General features: G+C 35.1%; 1 protein-coding gene across 1 annotated transcript in view; it reads left to right on the forward strand.

The window, feature by feature from the left end:
• Positions 1–22753, forward strand: part of LOC133199493 (unconventional myosin-XV-like) — a 42590-nt gene that overhangs the window by 11397 nt on the left and 8440 nt on the right. The window contains exons 7-37 of the mRNA XM_061335301.1: positions 256–369; positions 666–827; positions 1486–1602; positions 1715–1773; positions 1888–2017; positions 2178–2405; positions 2687–2812; positions 2931–3008; positions 3173–3327; positions 3530–3700; positions 3926–4049; positions 6146–6321; positions 7584–7668; positions 8496–8585; positions 12590–12671; positions 12754–12887; positions 13063–13164; positions 13266–13340; positions 13451–13611; positions 13882–14051; positions 14152–14224; positions 14318–14524; positions 14774–15603; positions 17309–17388; positions 17550–18419; positions 18594–18723; positions 18959–18994; positions 19237–19272; positions 19553–19597; positions 20305–20346; positions 21121–21326. Coding sequence (XP_061191285.1) covers positions 256–369; positions 666–827; positions 1486–1602; positions 1715–1773; positions 1888–2017; positions 2178–2405; positions 2687–2812; positions 2931–3008; positions 3173–3327; positions 3530–3700; positions 3926–4049; positions 6146–6321; positions 7584–7668; positions 8496–8585; positions 12590–12671; positions 12754–12887; positions 13063–13164; positions 13266–13340; positions 13451–13611; positions 13882–14051; positions 14152–14224; positions 14318–14524; positions 14774–15603; positions 17309–17388; positions 17550–18419; positions 18594–18723; positions 18959–18994; positions 19237–19272; positions 19553–19597; positions 20305–20346; positions 21121–21326 — 5094 coding nt within the window. The remainder of the gene's footprint in view (positions 1–255; positions 370–665; positions 828–1485; positions 1603–1714; positions 1774–1887; positions 2018–2177; positions 2406–2686; positions 2813–2930; positions 3009–3172; positions 3328–3529; positions 3701–3925; positions 4050–6145; positions 6322–7583; positions 7669–8495; positions 8586–12589; positions 12672–12753; positions 12888–13062; positions 13165–13265; positions 13341–13450; positions 13612–13881; positions 14052–14151; positions 14225–14317; positions 14525–14773; positions 15604–17308; positions 17389–17549; positions 18420–18593; positions 18724–18958; positions 18995–19236; positions 19273–19552; positions 19598–20304; positions 20347–21120; positions 21327–22753) is intronic.

A 22753-nucleotide genomic window follows, 5' to 3' on the forward strand; every position in this document is an offset into this window, starting at 1 on the left:
CTGATCAGATTCTGGATTTTTATTGTGGTCTGTGTGCATGTTATCATAGAATTAATGATTCCTAAACATGGATACATGTAAGCACAAATGTTAAATTTGTACTATTACCTTTATATGAGAACCATCCAAAAGGGGATAAAACAAGGCCTTCAAACTACATTAATTGTTCTCTGGAGTTCACATCATTTTCATATTTAAGAATAAACCCAGAAATTTGGAAATGTGTATAATTTTTTTAATCTGCCTTTTTTCCAGGCGCAAGATGAAAGAAATTACCATGTATTCTATGAGATGCTTGAAGGAATGTCTAAAGAACAGAGGGGCAAATATGGTCTACAAAATGCGGAAAAATATTTTTATCTTAATCAGGTATTTAATGTTGATGTGCTAACTTTTCCATACTCAGGAATTTTATTTTAAGTATTATAAGCCAACATTTAATTTAAGAAAAAAAGAATTCTCAGAGAAAAAAAGCAAGTTACGAAAACTCTTTTACATCCCTCTTAATTTTGAAAAATTTTAAGATAAGTATTTTTTCCTTAATTATCTTGAAACAAATAGAATGTTATGAAGAACATATTTGCTATTTACCTGATTTTCAGTCTTTTATTGATGAAGTCTTGTTGGACCATGTACAAATTAAAGAACAATGCATTGTCTTTTAGGGAGGAAACTGTAAAATATCGGGTCGAGATGACTACGAAAACTTCCGAGCGTTGACTGCCGCATTGGATGTACTCAGCTTTGAGAAAAGTGAACAGGACACCATATTTAAAATACTCGCTTCTGTTCTTCACATTGGAAATATCTACTTCAAGAAAATTCATGTAAGTGATCAGATTTTGATTAAGAACTGGCTTTGGCCGTGTGTAATTGTTTAGATGTAGAATGATATCACTGGTTCTAATTGCATTTAAAATCCAATTCTTACTAAAGCACTAGGTTTGAATGTTTGATTTGTATTTGTAACAGTGTAATTTAGAAAAAGCTTACTCTTGATGGTAAAAAAAATTCTGTATTGGGTTTTTTATTTATAGAGCATAAAATAACCTCATTTTCGCTTTTTAATAAGTCTCAGGAAATTAAAGGATTTAGAAATGCTGCAATAAATTAAACATATTTCATTGTCAATTTGTGTAAGTATTGCTTGACTGAGTGTCTTGATAATCCAGCCATATCAAAACTCAATTTTACGAGACCTTAATATGTATGAATCTGGATCTTCTTCCTTCAGAGAGAAGTTTGAATATAAAATTTACATAACCTACTAGGTGATAATCTTTGATGTCAAGGTCTCTTGAAGGGTTTGATCAAATGTATAAATTATACTCAACTTGCTTTTAAAAAATAAAGATTAACTGTTGGACAAACAGTTGCATAGAATATTTATTATGAAAAGAAGCTTACTTGAATGTTTACCCAGTTTTATAAACAATTACACTGTACATGTAAAGAAGAGATAGGTGACAGAAGTTCTCCTTGCAGGACGATGCTAACCATGACACAGTGTTACTGGGTAGTGATGCTGAGATTAAGTGGATATCACATCTCCTACAACTGTCAGAAGACTGGTTAAAACAGGCACTCACCACCAAAGTCACAGTAAGAAATACATAATAAAGTACTGCAGGCCCTCTGTCTTGTAACATTTAAAACTAAAATGAAGTGCAATGCGTGATATTACAAAGAAATGCTGATTTGTATTTTCTTGTAGGAAACAAGAGGGGATCGTGTGCTAACACCCTACAATATTGATCAAGCTCTGGATGCAAGGTAGACAGGGGACTTTTTTAAGGTTTTATGAAAAGACTACACAAATTTAACGAAAACAGACTTTGAGCATAATTTAAACTATTAGGTATAAAAAGCTTATTTTTTTTGTGACAGGGATGCTATAGCAAAGGCTTTGTACAGTAGACTTTTCACTTGGCTCGTGGAGAGAATTAACAACATCATCTGTAGAGCAGAACGGGACAAGAACACTTCACTAGCTGTCCTGGATATCTTTGGATTTGAGGTATGGTTATTTTGTTAAAATTTTGTGTAAATTTTATTTCAAGGTAAAATTTATTGGAAGCATCATACTTTTATTGTATAGACGTTTATCAGAAATTAAATCTTCAAGAGGTTTTCCTTATACAAGAAGTATTGATGGTAATATTATTTTTAATCCACAGGATTTCCATACCAACACATTTGAACAGCTGTGTATTAATTATGCCAACGAGACTATGCAGTTCTTCTTTAACCAACACATTTTCCGTCTGGAGCAGAAGGAATATTCTCGGGAGGGTATTGATTGGTCAACAATTGAATTCCGTGACAACCAGCCAGTGATTGACCTCCTAGCCAGTAAACCAACTGGAATTCTATGTATCCTGGACGATGAATGCAGCTTCCCACAGGTGAAAACAAAACTGACTATTTTTGTACATTTCTTCAGATGAGATTTTGAAAGAAGGGAATTAGGGAGGAAGAAGTTTATATTTTTAATTTCTACTTAATAATTAATAATTGTTAATTATTAATAATTATTAATAATTGGGATATAATGAATTTTTTAAAAAATCCAAATAATTTAACGAATTACAAAGCATTTTAAGGGAGATAACTCTTAGTTTGCTAAGTAGCTGAGAGCATACTGTAGATTATACTATGTGTATAGTTGATTTCAATTCATTTTCAGGCCACTGATAATTCTTTCCTGGAAAAGTGTCATTTCCACCATGACAGCAATAAGCTGTATGAGAAGCCGCGGATGTCTGATCCAGTGTTCTATGTACAGCATTATGCTGGCAGAATCAAGTATAATGTGAGTATTAAAAAAGACAGCATTAATCCATGAGTCATTGTTATAAATAAGTTTTTAAAAATCAGTCAAACCTAAAATAAAAAGTTGAAGGGATAAATTTGTACAATATCTGTCACAGGTGAACCATTTCCTGGAGAAGAACAAGGATACATTAAGAAGTGATGTTGTAGAACTATTGTGTGAAAGTAAAAACAGGGTAAGTACATATGTACCAAATAGGCTCATTAAAGAACAGTCAGATTCAGTTTTACTCTATATTGTGTTATTTAAAAAAATGTTTTGTATGGAATGATTCAGTAGCTTTATTCAACATCTTGAAAATGAACCTTTTGAGTTGGGTTTTAACTTCTTCCTTTGTAGATCATTGCTCAGATGTTCAAAGACATGCGAGATCGCCTAATCACAAAAACCCTCAGCAAATCTACAGGTCGTTATGTCACCCTGAAACCCCGCACCCCCACAGTCTCTGCTGGCTTTACCGAGTCACTCCTGTCTCTCATTGACAACATGTCCAAGTAAGAGAAAATCTAATATAAGTACTAGTGTTTATAATGTACCTCAGAAATCTTGGCTTATATTTTCTTTTTTTCTCTCTCTCTCTGCTAAAATGTGTAAAATTGATAAACCTGTTATCTTAGTCTTTGAAAGTTATTGTAAGTTACTTGTATGTGTTTTATAATGTTATCAAAGCTATCCTTCTTTTATGTTTCTTCTTAGGTGTAATCCATTTTTCATCCGTTGCATAAAACCAAACAATCACAAGGCCCCCATGGTGTTCGAAACTCAAGTTGTACTTGATCAGCTGAGGTACACTGGAATGTTGGAAACAATTCGTATACGCAAAATGGGATTCCCTGTTCGCATCAAGTTCCCTGTCTTCATTTCAAGGTATGTTTTGTTTTTTCTATTTATAATGTGTACCAGTAAAAATCATTTATTTGGAGTTGGATTTATTTGAATTGAAAATTTTTTACTGTGTTTATTAGACTTAAGTTGGAAACATTTAGTAAATGAAAATTAATATAATGTGATGGAATTTTTTAATTATGCTAATTTATTGTTGAAGGAAGTTTTGAAATCTGTTGGTTTTAATTTTTTTTTGTTTTGACACAGATACCATTGCCTGTTACATGGACAAGACATAAACTCCAAACTACTGCCAAATAAAGTGTGCCAAATGATCCTAAACACCCAGGGCTCTGTGTATAAGTATCTGTACAGGATAGGTGCTACAAAGGTTAGTATAGAGTTAGCTCCCCATGGCTCTTTGTATAAGTATCCGTCAATCTGATTAAAATCAACCCCTTTGATCCACTCACATAGATCGCTACACAAGGATCTGAAGAAACCCCATTCAGGGTCATCTCCTGATGACCTTTCTAATAAAAATATTCATTAAAATTTTGACCAATCAGAGAGCTCGTAATTCATTGACATCCAGGAAAATGAATGTAGATGTTGAGAAGATCTTATGTTTTAAAACGTTTCATACAAATCAAAGAGCTAAGAAAACAAGATAAAAGCAAATACTAAAGATATCTGCACAGGAAAGACCATGGTCATTCTGTTGACAGGCTAGGGAAACCAGGTCACAATTTTCCATTCGTATATCACCGGGACTTTTACTTCTGTAAGTTAATTCCGAGATACTTCTAAATTCTTGCCAGTGAACATTTGATTAGATAATTGAAAGGTCACCAGGAAATGACCCTGAATGGGGTTTCTTCAGATCCTTGTAGCGATCTATGTGAGCGGATCAAAGGATCTGATTTTAATCAGATTGAAGTATCTGTACAGGTGCTACAAAGGTAAGAATTATTTCCGCATGGCTCTGAATATGTATCTGTACAGTTTCTACATAGGTAAGTATAGAGTTATCTCCCCATGGCCCTGAATATAAGTATCTGTACAGGTGCTGCAAAAATAAGCATAGAGTTATCTCCCCATGGCTCTGTGTATAAGTACCTTTACAGATGTTAAAAAAGTTAGTAGAGAGTTATCTCCCCATGGCTCTGGGTATCTATAGGAAAGATGCTAATAAGGTTAATACGGAGTTATTTCCCCCAGTTTATCTTTCATATTGCATTATTACACTGAAGTTGTATAGAGGTCTTTGTCAATGTAATGATTCATGAAGGTAGATAAAATACTGAATGTGGGCTAAGTTTCAACTGTATCTACATGGTTACTATTTACAGCATAGTTATAGATGTGAAGCCTGCGTTCTGTTCATGCAGTCATTTACTTTTAAGTATGATAGTGTTTGGAAGTTTATGTAATTTTATTATAGAATGCTTTGACTTATTTTTCTGTGTGCGGAATTTCCCATTTACTTTGAACCTTTTGCTTCTTGTACTGGTAACAACTAAGAAATATCACCAAAAACCTAAGCATTTGGTATTTTAATTTGTGAGATGTTAAATGGATTCAGAATGCAGAATTTGTCCAATGGAATCCTTTTCTTAATCTTTTTTCTGTCATAGAAGGTTGATTGAGAAAATTAGTGTTGTGGGAATTTCAGAGTATTGTAAACATAAGTTGCCGCAGTTGGTTTGTAGTTAGATATTTGGATCCAGGATAATTCATCTTCTCCTGATTCTCTTGTCATTTCTTTACCACTTCCACACTTCTCTGTGTTGTCAATATTGAGTAATTTACATATTAAATTATTTTTGACACCTAAGTTTCTTTCAGTAGTGATTGCTAAATCAGGTGACTTGTGTTTATGATTTATGTTAATGTCTACTTTCATGACTTCTACTAGATAATTTTGCTCTGATTGATGTGTACAGCATACTTTCTCTGGCAGAGAGAATATGCATATATTACATACATTAGAAAGTAAAATTTACAAAAAAAATTTGCTCATTAATATGGGAAGATTAAAATTTTTTCTTTGGCTTTGAAATTCATAGCAAGGACAGTGTTGTTAAAATGTCAGAACACCAGTTAAATTCAAATTTGTCACATTCTGACTATTCTGGCAACTGGTACCATGAGAATAACAGAAATGAAAACATTTCACCCTGTTGTTACCTTGACAACTTGGACAGTGAGGATTTGAGTTATGAGAACATGTCGGCCTCTTTTTATCTTGGCAACTGGGAAAATAGTGATGAGGATGATGAATATATTAAAGAAACTTGTGACACAGTGTCGGAGAAATCATGGGTAGATAGCATGTCCATAGACAGTGAATATAATGATGCATCTTTAGGAATAGGAAACTCCTACTATACTGCTCAAAGAGCAAACTTTCTGGATATCTGGAGGTATTCTTTGTGTGGGAATTACTTTAACACAGGCTTTACAGATTCCGAATCTCTTCTGCAGGTATTTATGAAGGAGAGCCTAGAACAGCTCCTAGATACAGAGTCCAAGAAGATCCAGGATGAGGCCATTGTTCGGATTCAAAAGTGCACCCGGATGTTTCTGGCTCGTAAGAAATTTCTCAAAGCAAAGACTTCTCTACAAAACTTACAGAGGGCAATCCGAAGATACACAGCCAGGTAAATGTCAGTTGCATGTGCACCATTAAAAAATTCATTATATTTTTTACTAGTATGCTTGGGATCAAATCTAATTATTGTACAATATAGTGGTTGATGATGTGAGTGATCATCCCCAAAATGTGCCAGTCTGCATCATAACCGTTATTGTTTGATTATTTCATTTCACTAAACAGTTTGCCTTAGTCCTTTAAAGCTCAAAATCTTTGCCTAGATATTTTATCTAGTAATCAATGCAAGAAATATGGCACCAAAATTTTTATCTGAGAATGAAAGATAATTTATTGAGCTATCCAGGGTGTCATAGTAACTTAAATTGAAATAAAGATCTATATGACATAAAGTCAGTCCAATACAATTAAGAAGCTTTGACACAAACAAAAATCTGCTGTTACAATCAATTATTAGACAACCTGTTACACTTGTTTACAGACTACCTGTCAATTCTGCATCTCATATCAACAAAAAAAAGTGTGATACTTAGTATAAAACTAATTCTGGCTTTTTAAGTCGCACCATTCCAAAGTTTGTGACATTTTTATAAGATATATTAGATGTTTTCATTGGAACAATTTTTTTACAAGTGGTAAGTTGCATTAAGAATAAAAAAATCATTTGTTGTGATATGTTCTGGTAGCCTGTACCTTAAATAAAGTTTACAAACATTTTATGGAATGTGATCATTTGTAATCAATTACGTGTGTGAATCTGTTATCTTCAATGAATTTGTTGAATGATCAACAGAGCATGACCATTACCTGAGACAGGTGAAGACAATCATTTTGTCACCTAATTGACATCAATTAGTAAGGAAACACCTACAAATTATACCTTGGAAGTATTTCTGTTGATGAATAAAAATCAGGAACAATTCCAAGATTTTGGCTCAGATTAATTTGGTCCATTAAAAATTGAAATTTGAGCAATTTTTATCTTGAAGTAAATTGAATGGAACATTCATTGCTAATACAAATTCTGGCATATCATGATGTAGTCAGTCTGCAAGTTTAAAATTATTGTGAGATAAACCAAATAAGAACTAAAAGTGGAGACGCCCAAGAGAAATCTAGGTTGGCTATGCATTACTGGCAAGAACAAATTAACAATACATTTTATATGTTAATAAATCTTTTGGCTAAATGCATCTTATTTTTCAAACTTTTCTTCCTTTTAGAAGTAGATGAAAGTTAGAGACAGCAACCTAATCCCCGCAGTTCTGATCAGTATGATTTATTCATGTGATGTTTTAATATATTTAACAGAAAGAAGTTTCTTGTGGTCAGAAATGGAATCATTAAAGCCCAGGCCCAGTTTCGAATGTTCCAACAGCGCAAGAGATATCTAAAGGTAAGGGACACAAGTTTTCACACCTGACTGACATTTTTTGTAATTATACAGATTTTCCATCAGGTAAGCTGGGTCCACCCAGAGCTCTGCTCCCTGGGGCTGCTGTACATGTAGCCAGGTGAGAGATAAGTGCCAAGGCTCACTTAATCATGCACTGGCTTGGGGGGACACACCCTAAGTATTGTGGTCATTTAGCCATTGTTCTTAAAAACTAACATCATTTACTTCACTTTGATACTTGGAAAATGACAATGCACCTGTATGACATTCTGGATCCTCTTAAGGGAGAATGCTGTACTGGGTAAGACATTGATAACATCAGCACATGTTCTTCATTTATCTACATTAAATTAGAATACAGATTTAGTGTTAAAAAGTGAAAGTTATGAGTAATCGTTCATTTCATGTGTCACTTGACACAAATAATTAGAAAGTTTGCTTCTGAAAGCTTCTCCAGAGGGAGATGAGGCATTCAGGGATAAAATAATTAGTTCATTATTTTGATGAAGGATTCTTATTATCCATTTATGGCTGATCTGTTGTTGTGTCGTAACATATACATAAATCAGTCTGTGAATTCAATGTTACATGTCGAGATTGAGTGATCAGTGCACATCAGACTAATCAGCCGTGACAAACAGTTGTCCATCAAACATTGGATTCAGTAGGACAACATGTACTCTACAATCTATACCACCAAGGAATTACCAGAGAGCAGCATGTACTGGGCATGCTCAGACGAGTACTCAGATTCCCCTGAGTCTGAGTACACAGAGAACTCAGAAGATGAATCTTTTTGTAGTGAAGTGTATTTCTATTTTTCACAGACAAGAGAAGAGTTAAAGAGGAAGCTGGAGCAGGAACGTCTGCTGAGACAGAAACAGGAAGAGGAAGCAAAGATGGAGAGGGAACGAAAGGTAAGCATAAAACTGGTTCAGTAGTTAGGTGTATGGACACAAGCCGGCTCAGTAGTTAAGTGTATGGACAGGAGCTGGCTCAGTACCTATAAAGCTGACTCAGTACCTATAAAGCTGGCTCAGTAGTTAAGTGTATGGACAGGAGCTGGCTCAGTACCTATAAAGCTGGCTCAGTAGTTAGGTGTATTGACAGGAGCTGGCTTAGTACCTATAGAGCCGGCTCAGTACCTATAAAGCTGGCTCAGTAGTTAAGTGTATGGACAGGAGCTGGCTCAGTACCTATAAAGCTGGCTCAGTAGTTAAGTGTATGGACAGGAGCTGGCTCAGTAGTTAGAGTATTGACAGGAGCTGGCTCAGTACCTACAAAGCTTGCTCAGTACTTTGGCATATTGACAGAAAAGTAAGCATAAAACTAGTTCAGCAGTTAGGTACATTGACGGATAAGCATAAAGATGGCTTAGCAGTTAGGTGTATTGACGGATAGATAAGCATAATGCTGGCTCAGTAGTTAGGTGTATTGACAGATAGGTAAGCATATAAGCTCTCAGTAATATGTATTGCCAAAAAAGTAAGCATAAGCTGGCTCAGTAGCTTTGTATATTGATTGAGAGAGAAATGTAAGGGCTCAAAAGGCTGATATGTCGAAATCACAAACTATTTAAAATTGTACAGGATCAAGCTGTTGCACTCAGTAGAAATCTTTGAGAACATTTTGCCTTATTTGCTCAATTCATACATGAATTGTGTAAATATAAAATACTCATTGCATTACCTTAACACAGTAAAATCAGTTTTTTGTGATCCTGTGCCTAGAATCAACTAAAGGAGGAGTGGAACCCGTTTAATGTTTTATGTTGGAAGGTGAATTAAATTTTACTTATTCTACAGAGCTGAATAAGTAATTCTTAGGCCAAAAAAAATAATAGTCTTGTTTCCTGCTACCTGCCTGAAAAAAATAGGGTAGGTAGGTAGGAAAATTATTTTATTTTTTTATTTTATTTTATTTTTTCCAACGGCATTTTTTTGGATATGACCTAATACAGTGTACAAAACCAAATTAAACATGTCATACATCAATATTATCTTTTAAAATTAAATTTCATCTCTTTTGATGCACAACTCAAGTGCTATTTTATGAAAGTCCATATTTAAAACAGAGAATTTCATGAAATACCACTTGAATATATACTTTTTCAGTTTTAGAACCTGAAATTCCCGGGTTTTTTTTTCAAAACTTAAAAAAAAACTTTAGGGTCGGGTGCAAAAAAATAGGGTCGGTCGGGTAGCAGGAAACAAGACTATTATTTTTTTTGGCCTTATAGCAGAACAAGAATTAGGGGTCTCGCTTCTACTTCTTAGATTGCTATAAAGGAAATAGTCATTTTAAAGCCCCTTGTGCACAAATAAAGTTGGTGATTGTTGAATGTAATGATAATACTAGAATTTTAGAAACTGTGTAAAGTTTAGATGTTGGTAAACAGGACTGAACACTTTGTTGGGTCCTGTTTTATTTACCAGCTACAGGATGATGGATTCTCTTCTCACCTTTGTGTCTCACAGAGCCTGTTGTTTTATACCCAAATCACTTATCTGTCATGTCAGGAATCCAAACCTTCACAGACAAATTGTAATTCATTCTTTCGGTCCTGGGACAAGTTTTACTGGGGTCTGTCATTACTGCGATTGTTAAGCCTCCACCTTAAGAGGCAGAAGATCAGAATTACAGCTTAGTTCATATAGAAGTATGACAAGGCGAAACTGACATTGATATATTAATGCATTATTGGACCAGTATGGCAGATTATGAATTTTCTCTGCTCTTTTATCCTATGATATAATTTTATGGATATTGTGAAAGCTGTTCTTTCTTTCTTTTACTTTACTTTCATTTTGATATCTGTAATATTTCAAACAATTACACCAGCACAGAAATAGGTAACAGGTTTTTACCAAAGGCAAGAATATTATCAGAGTAAAAAAAACCCACACACTTGTATGTAAGGTATTTGTTGTCTTAAAACTCGTATCTGCCCCAGTGATGTTGTAATATATATGTGTATATATATATATATATATATATACATATACACACATTCCAGATCATTTTACTAATGTAATTTTTTGTGAACAACTTGCATTTCATGAAGCAGAAAATCTAAGTGTTGAACTATTTCAAGAAAACAGATTTTGAAAAATAACTTTTTAATATATAGTGGTAAAAAATTCAGATGTAAATGTCAAATGGTCAAATATTTTCACTGCATTGTGCCATAAATCACAAGAAGTGTGAATAGTTTTTTCATGATGTGCAAAATGTGTGTTTTTGATTTGTGTACTCATCTGTATAAGAATTTAATATGACTCAGTATGATCAGAAAATGACCTAAACATAAATAAACATATGTATATTTATTAGGAATGCAATTTGTAATCGGTTAACCGGGTACTCGGTCGGAACGATGGTAACCGGTTAGAAAATCTGTAATCGGTTAAAAATTAAAATAGGTATAAATTTCCTTAAAATACGATTTCATTGTTAAAAAACCCGAATATTGATAAGTTATAACGTTTCCACATTTAATTCGGCTGATTTGGAGGTAAAAAAATTAATCAAGACTCTCAAGATTGAATTTGTTGGGGATAATTGGTCACTTTGCGAAGTGTTAATTGCTGTTTAAATACCATGTCGTTACCCAGCCTGTCCTAATTATGATATTAATCAAATCTTTGTTGAGTTCTGTTAAATGATTTAAATGATTGCAAAGTGTATCTTACCCCGTCTATCCTTCGTCTATCAAATTATATTTTCAAACAAATATTGTAAATTATTTCAGACTCAGTTTCTGTTTATGGTGACAATGCACAATGACCTTGTGTTGTAACAATATAAATTTCTGTGATATTTAAGAGATGTTTCATGGTTTCCTTATTTTTTCTTGCCGTTCGAAATTGAAATAAAATATAATATAAAGCGTACTAATCAAGCATTAATGCCTTTTCAGTTTTCTCGTGTATATAACGAGTTTACTTGAAAAATAAAATATAAAGAAAATGTGTATTTTGATACGATTAACCGGTCAGAACTTCTTTCAGTTAACCGATTAGCAAATCAGTATTCGATTGCCAACTCTAATATGTATCTATATTGAGTAGATAAGAAAGGATCCTCTCTTATTGTGATATATCAAACCTCATATGTGTGATTAATAGTCCATGTTTTTGCACGAGTATTCTTTTTGGCCCAGAAATAAGTGGACAATTATTAATATAGGTAAGAAATCAGCAATAAAAAGAGTGTTATATTTCTTATGTAGCACATGGTGACCAGTTAACCAAAGTTTTCCACAAGCTTGCGGTTCTTGATGGTGGTAAAATGTTAAACAGCTTACCACAATAAGCAAAAAAAAACCTTTAAGAGTCCCATTTATAATCTTCTTACAGTCAGTACTTGTACATGCACAATTAGATTTTTTAAGCAACAGTATAAGTTTCCTGAACTTCATTATGCAGAAAATTGAAAAGCATTCATGGTGTAACTTGAGGGAACCCTTTGCTCACTGCATCCAGACTAATGATATATATTTTTTCTGTCATTCTTTATAAGACAACTATTTTGTGGTAATCTGATCCATAGATCTCCGTATCTGGCCTGTAAACAGATATGATATCCTACCTTAAAGTATGCCGACCACTTTGTCTAAGCATTACATTTCCCATCAGTAACTTGTCTTTTTTGGGGGGTGAATTATAAGATACAGGTATTTTGTTTGACCTTTAGACATTTGTCTTCAACCTTTGTATTTGAGCTTGTTTCTCATTCAGTCTCTTTCAAATACATTGATGGTGTGTGTCTTGTTTTGGAGAGTTTGTGCTCACTTTATGGAGGATATTTCCAATTCATTTTTCTAGAACTTCAGATTTAAAGCATGATCATTTAAATTTATACACTATTTTAAAACTTTCAGTATTGGAATAAAATCTAATTTTAGTGGTTTATATTTAAGGCTCGGCAGGAGCGGGAGATTGCTTCCATCACAAACCTGGACATTCCTGGAGAGCTGGCATTTGTCTACAATAAGCTGGATGGTAAGTAGTGCAGTAACACATGATATGTCCATTAGTGTGCAGTTTATTGATAAATAACACCTCTGTATTTATGTTTGGACAGATTGGCAGTCTATAAACAATGATAGGCACATCATTACAGTCAGTAAGGACGTCCAGCTAATGGACCAGCACTACAAACTGCCAGAGGACATCAATGCTTTCCCATTCAGTAAATTTACTAGTGTCTTTTTCAAGGTATGTGTTGTTTCTATGTTGAAAAACATATTGCATAACTCATTTTTTCGCTAGTATCTAGTGTGAATTACAAGAAATTCAACAGAATTAGGAATATGATGATTTTGGTTAACAGTAAGACTGTTTAACTCTTTATATGAAATAAAACATTTGAAATTGTAATATGTATTTATAGGATCCGAACTGGGGCTTCACCATGACACCAATAAGGTCTTCACTTACACAAGGAGTGATGAAGGATGACCTTAATCAAATTGCTGTAGCTGTCTTTAAACTAGTAAGGACCGTTCAACAATTAGGTGTGAAAATGACATATGATGTAGTAAAATGTGTCTATATGTACATACATAGACATTACTGTGATTAATGTTTTTTCAGATCCTGCGGCTGATGTATGATAGAAATCTTCGAGATCGCCAGGAAAAAGCCATGGTGGATTATATTATTCAAATGGTATTTAATTTATTCCCCCTCAACTTTCCTTCTTGTAAATGTCATGATCATATCATGCAATATCAAATAGGATTTCTGGTTTATTTTGATGGCATTTGAATTCTATGCAGGGTCTGCAACATGAAGGCTTGAGGGATGAAATTTACAGTCAAATCGCAAACCAGTGCTGGAACAATCAAAATCCTTGGGCCCTGGAAAAAGCCTGGAACTTAATGGCCGCCTGTTTAAGTGCCTTCCCGCCCAGCAAAAAATTATGCAAATATCTTATCAAGTAAGAATTATTCCTCTGAGAAACAGTTTCTTCCCTAAAACACATAAACTTACATTTTAGATTTTAGAATAGATTTGGATCACAGTGCAGAAACAAGAATTTTTCTGTTGTATACAGCAGATTTTGAAAATGTAAGATGGGATTGATTTTCAGAAAATTTGGTTGTACATGTAGGTGGTAGTTTTGTTTTCATAACATAATGAAATGCTACAAAACTGAAATGTTACAAGTCTTTTGATTGGAATTGATGATTATTGTTTTCCTGCTTAGATTTGTGTCAGACATTGGGCTAGAAGGACACCAGCAGCTCTGTCAACACAAGGCTTTACAGTGCGCTAACGTAGAGGCTCAGTTCTCCCGAGTCTACCCTCCCTGTCTTCTCGAGTGGAGAGCTATACAACAGAAAGCCAACATGGCCCTGGAAGCTAAGTTTCCTGATGGTAAGCATTAGCCAAAAAAAAGTAATAGGGAATGTAATAAAATATCACTACAATGGTGAGCAAAATTCATAGCAAGTAATTATAAAATTCATATTTTCAGGTCACAAAATGATTGGCCATGTGGAATCCTGGACAAATGCTGAACTGTTTGCCAGACACTTGTTGAACATAAGGTAAGAAGGACGGCCACTTTATTAGACTACATTGACCCACAATAACTGGTCATAAGTTGTCAATTAATTATCCATGTTAACTGACATTTACAGGGGTCTTCAGGAGAATAGCTATGGCTGGACGGTCCAGGTCCAGGAGGAAGTAGATTATTATGAGATTATGGGATACGACTATGTCCTTGACCTTCTGAGTGAGATGGAGATTCCTCCTGGGTTCCCTTACTGTAAGTCGTATTATCTTGCTACGTCAGACAGGACCAGGGAACCTCCTGCAATGAGAAGAGGCCTCTACAAAAACTCGTAAGTACCAGAAAGGGTTGCAGTGCTGAAGCTGCAGGGTTTTTGCACATATTCTGGGGTAATTTTTTTTTAGTTGTTTAAGATTGTTTTGACTGTGAAGCAATGGAGCATTTAGAAAATAAGAATTTTTAATAGGTGATAACATAATTTATGGTCTAGTGATTTGATCTTTTGCCAGGGTAGTAATAGCCTGGAAACAAAAGGTGGGAGCCACTGAGCTAACAAAAACATTTTTATCATGCCTTTCAGCCCACATAGCGTGGACGATGAGAGATACCTGAAACTAACACGGTCCCTACCTCAGCCTCTGGAAGTTAAACACTCCCGCATTGAATCCAGATCATTCACTCCAAGGAAGAACTACGTGGAGGAAAATGACGACGGAATTGAATTTTCTATGACAAGTGTTCTCAATCAACGACCAACAGAGTTAATGATGGATGGACTCTCTGGATCTAAGTTGAATATGAGATATAACAAACGCAAAGCACCAAGTCCACCAACCACCAATGGACATGGCGTTTCAAATGGAATACCTAACGGACATAATACTCCTATTGTAGAGGACATAGAGGAGGTTGGACTGGACCCAAAGTCCAAGTTAAATACGAGATATGTGAATGGAGTACACAGTAACGGAGCTGGTACTCCAAGGTCTGTTACAGATGAAGACCTCAGTGCTCATTCTAAACTAAATTCCCGCTATGTGAAATCTGGAGTTATCATAAAAGAACGTGAACGCATCAGAAGACACGGACCAGGGATTGGAGTGTCAAGGAAACATAACCAGGACCGTTATCTGGAGGGTATTTCTGCTGCATCAGATATCTCGGCAGCCACAGGCCAGTCGGACTGGTCACACTGGGTGGAAGACGTCTTTAATAATGCTCTGAATGAGCATGTGGACACACTGAGTGATGCTCATACCCTGGAGAATCGATTGAAAGGAGGGGGTAAAGGTGTTCCAGGCCCTGGTGTCCAGCCAGCCCCTGTTCCTCCTGCTACATTGCCATTGCTGAATCTGGGATTGCAGCCCAATGGCATGATCCCCACTTCCCCGCCGGTGGTTCCTGTTAATGGTAAGATGTTGCCTCTAGTGTCTTTGTTTATGAAGTTGTTATATTTTGATGTCATTTATGTGTTGAAGGAGCAGGTTTAATGAGTTCGTTGACACAGTCTCAAGTTCATGGGGAGATTAAATTAATGGTCTGTCCATGTTATAACTGGCAGTTAATAGTTATAGAAAAGCTTTTTGTATAAGACATGATTTGCCATATTCTGCTGCAGACTGAATGTGTCATAGCTTGTAAATTTAAGAGAAACCTCCCCGATGTGAAAAATTACATGCCTATCTACAAAGACTTTCAATTTAATTGTGAGAAATGACAATTAAACTTGATTGTTACTCTTGATCAGATACATGTGATGGTGTCGGCTTATTAATCTGTGTATATCTGAGTTCTGTTCCCTTAAGGTGTTGTAGCAGTGACCTTATATTGTGTATTACTTTGACCTCCATTTGACAGTTGTGTATTCAACACCATCCCTTCCCTTGAAAATTTCTAATTATGCTGTAGTCAAATATTGCCCTGTAGATGTAGTAATTATAGGAAGCAGTGTGAGGCAGAAATGTTTTTGGTGTGTAGAACCCCTTTGTTTGATGTAGTATTGGCCCCTGGAGTCATGTAGAGGCCTATTTATCATGGAGAAGTGGAGGCTATTTGGTCAGGCCCTGTCGGTGATGAATGATAGGAGGTCCTGAAACATTGTGTTTGTCAGCTTCAAAGCACAGGGCGGGACAGAGTGAGTGTCACCTGTGGAGGTGATCATTCCTGGGTCAACTTTCTGTTCTGTCAGACACTTTTGAGAACTGCAGCATTGGTTACTATGGGGACTAATCAAGAGGAGCAGAGTGAGTCTGTAGTGTTTCAGTGTGAGACTCCTGTGAGTCAAGCTCGAGGATTTCATGTCGTAGTGGGCTCAAAAGATGGCAAAGGGGATTTTAGTGAGTACTGATTGGAATTTTACTGGTCCATTAAGATAAGTAGACACATATATCTGTTCTTTTTATGTGGCAAGTTTGACAGAAGGAATTCATAATTTATTGAATAATGCTGTATTAGAGGTAAAATTACTGAGTACTTTTCAGAGTGTTTTTTACTGAAGTATATTAATGAAGACCAAAGGTTTTATCATTTCTGTTACCAGTTTCATATCTTGCAGTTTGCAAATGAAGCATTAATTGTTCTGATAAATTTGTAAATCTGAGATGACTATACTGTTGATGACAATGTTTTATGAGTCAATGATAGGCGGACTGCCTGTTAGGGGGTAATATGACTGAGGTATAAGACAGATAACAAAGGTAAAGAATGCAACAAACATTACGCATTTAACAGGGAGTGAAGCATCACTTGACGCAAGGTTGTAAATTGTCCCATGATGCATGTTTATCTTCTTACGCTTCCTTTCACATAAAACCTTAATTAATTGTGATGTTTATGTATTAACGTATCTTCATTAAGACTTCATTTTATCCAAGGCAATTTTGAGGAATGTTTGTTATTGATAATGATTGTTTATTGTGTTTTATGGTATGGTATAGAATTGGCTTCTGTAATTAGGAAAATTATCAGAAAAAAATCTGACAAACATACAAGATAAAGGAATAGGATAGTTTAATGTTTCATTGAATGGATGTACTGATGAGTTTTTGTAATGAACTTGATCAGTGAATTTGATGAAATTCGGCCATACACACAACTCCAACTATTTTTTTTTCAGATCCTCTACAGTTAGCTGCTCAGCAAATGGCCCAGCAGTCACAACAACAGGCCCTTTACAATGCCTATCTCCAACAGATGGTAAAATCACACATCAAATAAGGATTCAAAAAATATGATAAACTAAATAAATATTAATTGTAGATATAATGTCATATTATCACGATGCTTTAGTCCATTTCACATGTATTTTTGATATATACATTGATAAGTACAGCCGTACTTTATTATTTCTCTTAAAGGCAAACCTTCAGGCCCAAGCACAAGCACAGGCCCAGCTCCAACAGCAACAAAGACAGCAACAGCAAAATCTCCTACAGTCAGCACAGCAACAGATGCTGCAACAGCAGTTCTTACAAATGCAACAACAGCAGCAACAGACCCCCCAAAACCTTGTGAGCCCAGCCTCCAGTTTTAATTCAGTGGGTCCATTCCCTATGGTGACAGCCAGGGACCAACAGCAGATCAATGGTGGTATGGTAATAGCATCAGCTGCACAACCATTTGTAGTTAATGCACAAGGGGGCCAAATCAACAGTCAGGGAGGAATGCATATCCCTGTTTCGACTATCCCAGCAGCAGAGGTCAGCAGTACTGGTGTCCCTAAAAAAGTCTACAAAATGAGGAGTCAGTTTGAGGGTCACACAGAGCATAAGACTTTTGGACAGCCAAGTGTAGCTCCAATTGTAAGCACAGCACCCACACAAGGTCTGACTGTCAACACTGAATCCTCAGAAAGAAAGGAATCCAATGTGAGAATGGTTCCTGCCCCAGCACCCCCACCTCCTCCTCAGTACCAAGATAAGGAGCTGATGAGTCCCCGTATGCAATCTGCACCCCCTCCACCCCCACCCCCTCCTCCCATCATGCAAACCACAGAAGATTCTTTTGATCGAGAAAAAGGGATGTTTACTTTCACTGACAAGAAGGGCCGTGCACGAACTGTGAGAATAGGCAAGGTTGTCTGGCCTCCACCTTCTGTGGAAGAGGAAAAAAGGGCCAGAGAAGTTGGTCGTTTGGAAATCGATGAAAATGTGAAACAGAATCTTCATGAAAGATTCAGTCCAAAGAAACAGTGGAAAAAACCTGAACCCCCCAAAGAAGAACAAAAGGTCAGTAAGATTTATTGACAGAATTGTGGCATCATTATAAATTTCACAGTCATTACAATTTGTATCTGTAATTGTGAGAAATCCCTGTTAGACCAAGAGTGTGTAAATGTGAATTGCATGTACTTTGAATCTGTGAATTGATATAGGCTGTCACCGAGTTTCTGTTTGTTGTAGGAGCGTAAGAATAAGTCTCTTGCCGAGTCAGTCCATCTGGCCACCCTTCAACTGCTGGAACAGAAACTTGGGGGAAACAAGGAACAGGAAAATGAGAAAAAAGAGATCATTGCCACAAAAATCATTCAAGGTCAGTTAGGTGCTGTACTGGAAAATAAACTCGTATTATGGACACAGGGCTGAGAAGCATGTTAATGTTGGAGGTGTATTATCATTATCGTTTAAGGAAGCTTTTCTTGATGTCTTACATGTTTTAGTTCAGGAATGCAACAGTAAAATGAAATCAGTCTTATTGATTTCACATGCAAAAAAATTTCAATGAGGTTATTAAATTGATTGCATGCTATAATCATTTCCCATTGTAGATCCGGGTCCGCCTCCTGCTCCACCAAAACCACCGGGTACAAATTATTTACCACCTTTTTGAATTTTGCTTCATTTTTCAATGCACTATGAGCAACAAACAAGATATTAATTTTAAAAGTTTTAGTTGTCTTGAATTCAAAAAAAAAATATATATAAAAATAAATAAAAAATAAAACTAAAAAACAGGAAAAGAAAATCAGAAGCTAGCTTAACCTGGTAATATTTCTTCTCATCCTTTGTTGATTCTGCCTATAGTAGGTTGTACATTACTTTGTAGAACCAGTTAAACCACCAGAACCTGTAAAACAAAAGGGTACTAGTCTACAATGCTTTTCATTTCTACTGCTTGTGGTTACTTTTTGACATTGAATTGACCTATTTCAACCATGAATAGTAATATTAATTAAAGTCAAGCTGACAAATGGAATTATTACATGTATAATGCTAAATTAATAAAATGTGTGCTATTTTAAGTTTGAAAAATTTTGAAATGTGTAAACTTTGATGTAAAAGATTGAACTTATATGCATGCAAATGATGATTTAAAACAAACACTCACAAACTAAAACAGTAATAATGATTGGTGATTGTAGAACCAATCATAGAGCTGAGACCGCCTCCCCACCCAATCAAACGTGGTACAGTTAAAGCACATCACAAAACAACTTTTTCACCAAATACCAACCAAACCACCGAGCCCTGCACTGTCAAATCTTCTGTAGTTTTCTATAGATTTCTTTGACAAGGATATTTGGCTCTGCACATATTGCTTTGTAGATTTGCAATTGATTAAAGTAAACAATTTTTTTTATTTGTAAGGAGTTGATTATAGCTAGGTGTATGTGTATGAGAAATAAGGGCATGGTTTAGCCTTTTATTAAAACTCTTCTCATTTCACCTTCTCTACATTGTGTCAGATTGCTTCTTAAATTTTAAAAATTAAAACAACTACCAAAACTACAAAAAAGATTTTTTTTCATAAGCCTTTTTAAATAACAAAAATAGCATTTTGTTGGGTGAAGTTGATGAGTGATTATTTTGCAGTTTTCTGAATTAATATGATTTTTTAAAAAAAAAAATCAGTAGAGGCTCTGCTTTTTCGTAATAAAGCTTTGTTTTCAAATTTTTAAATTCAACAACACAGCATAATTTGCAGCAGTTGAGTACAAAAGTCATTGCATTAACATAAAAGCTTTTTTTTCATAATGAAAATGAAATACACATAGGAGAAAGAGGTTGTGTAGTATTTGCTATAATATTTTAAAGCTTCATTTTCTGGATAAAGGAGATATTTAGTAAATTAAATGTTTTAAATTAACCACAAACAACAAATATTTTATTATAGAACCAGAGCCCCAAAAGACAGAGGAGAGTGAGGAAGAACAGGGTACATTGTTATCATAAATAGTGTGTGTGCTGTGATTTATATACTAAGGGACATAACTCCTACAGTTACTGTGTATTACCTTAGGCTACTTATGCTGCACCTTAGTGTTTTAGTGTTCACCTGCACCTTTTTATATAGTCCACTGGTCCACCTGTCAGTTTATGGTCATTTTAGTACAGAACCTGATAAATTAATGTCATGTAATGCATTTACAACTATGTGCAAATTAACGCTTCATTATCATGTCTATAGATATATTTTTACATTTGATGAAGTAGACATATATTGAAATTATTTCTTTTACAGAATAAGTTTGAAAACATTCATAATGAAATTGTGTTGACAACAACACATATCATTTTCCTTATGATTGACTTATTATTGTCTGACATTTTCATTGTTATTGATTAAAAATAGCAATATCAAGATGGATGATTTTCCTGTAGCTTTTTTTTTCCTTAATGCTTTATCCTGACTTTTGCTTAAGCCAGTTTTTAACAGCTTTACAGATCTGATTCATCAAACTTAATGTCAGAAGTGTGCCATTAATTCAATACCATACAAGATATCAATGATGATTCATTATCGTAATTTGGCCATCATTTTTTTTAAAGACTGTCTTTCTTTTTTTTGTACATTTTTAAATCAATTAAAAGCCATGGCACAGTCTTTTTTTTTTTAAATTATTGAAATTTAAGTTTTTTGTTTAAATATATTTATGTTACCTTTAATTTTCATGACCTTGACCTAGATTTTGACTTTTTACTTCTGTAGAGCCCCCACCCTTGCCAAAATCTGCCCCTCCTCCTCTGCCACCCCCCACCCAGACCCTGGAGACTGTGACGGTAAAGAAGAAGGAGCCCCAGTTCCTGATAAACTACACAGAGCTGGAGAAGGTGGTAACTCGCCTCTACCCCCAGGGAAAGCAGAAGTATCTAGCCTACCACAATGTACCCTGGACACTCAACTTGAGAAAAGAGGTGTGTAACACTTAACCATTTACAGTGAAACATGCTTATAGCAAACACACTAATAATGAATTGACACTTACAGTGAAGTGATTTTCATTCCCTGTGGCTCTAAAGTATATACCTAGTAAACTTGACGAATATTATGAATTACATTTATAATGAAGCAAAATTATCCATCCCTGGCACTTAATAAAAGGCATGTTTTACTGTATTGGGTCTCTCAGATAAAAATCCATTCTAGTGTACTCTCAATGTCAAGTAAATTTTCAGTAGAATAGTTGTAACATGTTTTGAAATTTAACAAAGGAGAAGTGTCTGTGTCTCTGGTTTGGTGTATATCCAGGAATTTAACAAGATAGGGGAAAATGTCAGTGTCTCTGGTTTGATGTATATCCAGGAATTTAGTAAGATAGGGGAAAATGTCCGTGTCTCTGATTTGGTGAATATCCAGGAATTAACAAAGTCAGGAGAACACGTCTGTATCTCTGGTTTTGTCTATATCCAGGAATTTTAACAAGCAAGATAATATTGAAAAGAATGCTAACTTTATTCCTGTGTTCTTCATGTATTTATAGTTAGTGAGCCACCATAAGCATAGTATTTACATAGGAAATGTGTTGTTTAGGTGGTATAATCTGCATGAACACTAATGAATATATGTTGTCAAACAAGTTTGGTCATTTTTTTGGGGTCTGAGGTAACTGCCACCAAGTGATGTGTTTATTGTCACTATATATGTGTGGGGATGACACCAGTAGATACAGCAGGGAGGGCACCTGTCTCCACAGCTTACTGACTGCCAGGGTCCCATATCAGTGGACAGTGATTCTGGACAGCGGTCACTCCCACACTTGATTCCCCTCTCACATAGTGGGCCTCACACCCTTGTTCTTACTGATTCAAGATGATTGACTGCTTGTCTGGGCACCAATTATGTCATTTATATAGAAGCTAATGACATGTTATTTATGGCAAATACACACTGGTTTGTGATAGAAAATATCAGAGCTGTGTGGATATAGTGTATTAAGTAATGGAGAGTTTTCTTTGTGGATGTATTGTTTGGTGATTTTCTTGATGAAATACAAGGAATTACAATGAACCCAAATAGACCTTTTATAATGGTGAATCCTAACTCTATGATGAATGAAATGCCACTGTGCATCAATATCAGAAAAGAGGTATCAGTGTAGATATGCTTTTGCTGTATCTTATGAAGTTAATTTATTTTTCAAATTAATGTGGAATATAAATTTTAAGATACTGTATGTCTCTATAATTGGGAAGCTAGTTTATAAATTAATTGTTTATTTTTCATTGAGCTTTGCCTTTAGGATATAAACAGAATGAATGTTTATTGCTATTTACAAATAAAAAGGTCCAGGTAAATGGATTAAGCAATTAAAGGTCTCTGTATTTGTGACTCTGTTATCTTG

The sequence above is a fragment of the Saccostrea echinata genome, unplaced genomic scaffold, assembly GCF_033153115.1.
Source record: "Saccostrea echinata isolate AGI-Se365-2 ecotype Australia unplaced genomic scaffold, CSIRO_AGI_Sech_v1 ptg000034l, whole genome shotgun sequence".
NCBI classification, from domain to species: Eukaryota; Metazoa; Mollusca; class Bivalvia; order Ostreida; family Ostreidae; genus Saccostrea; species Saccostrea echinata.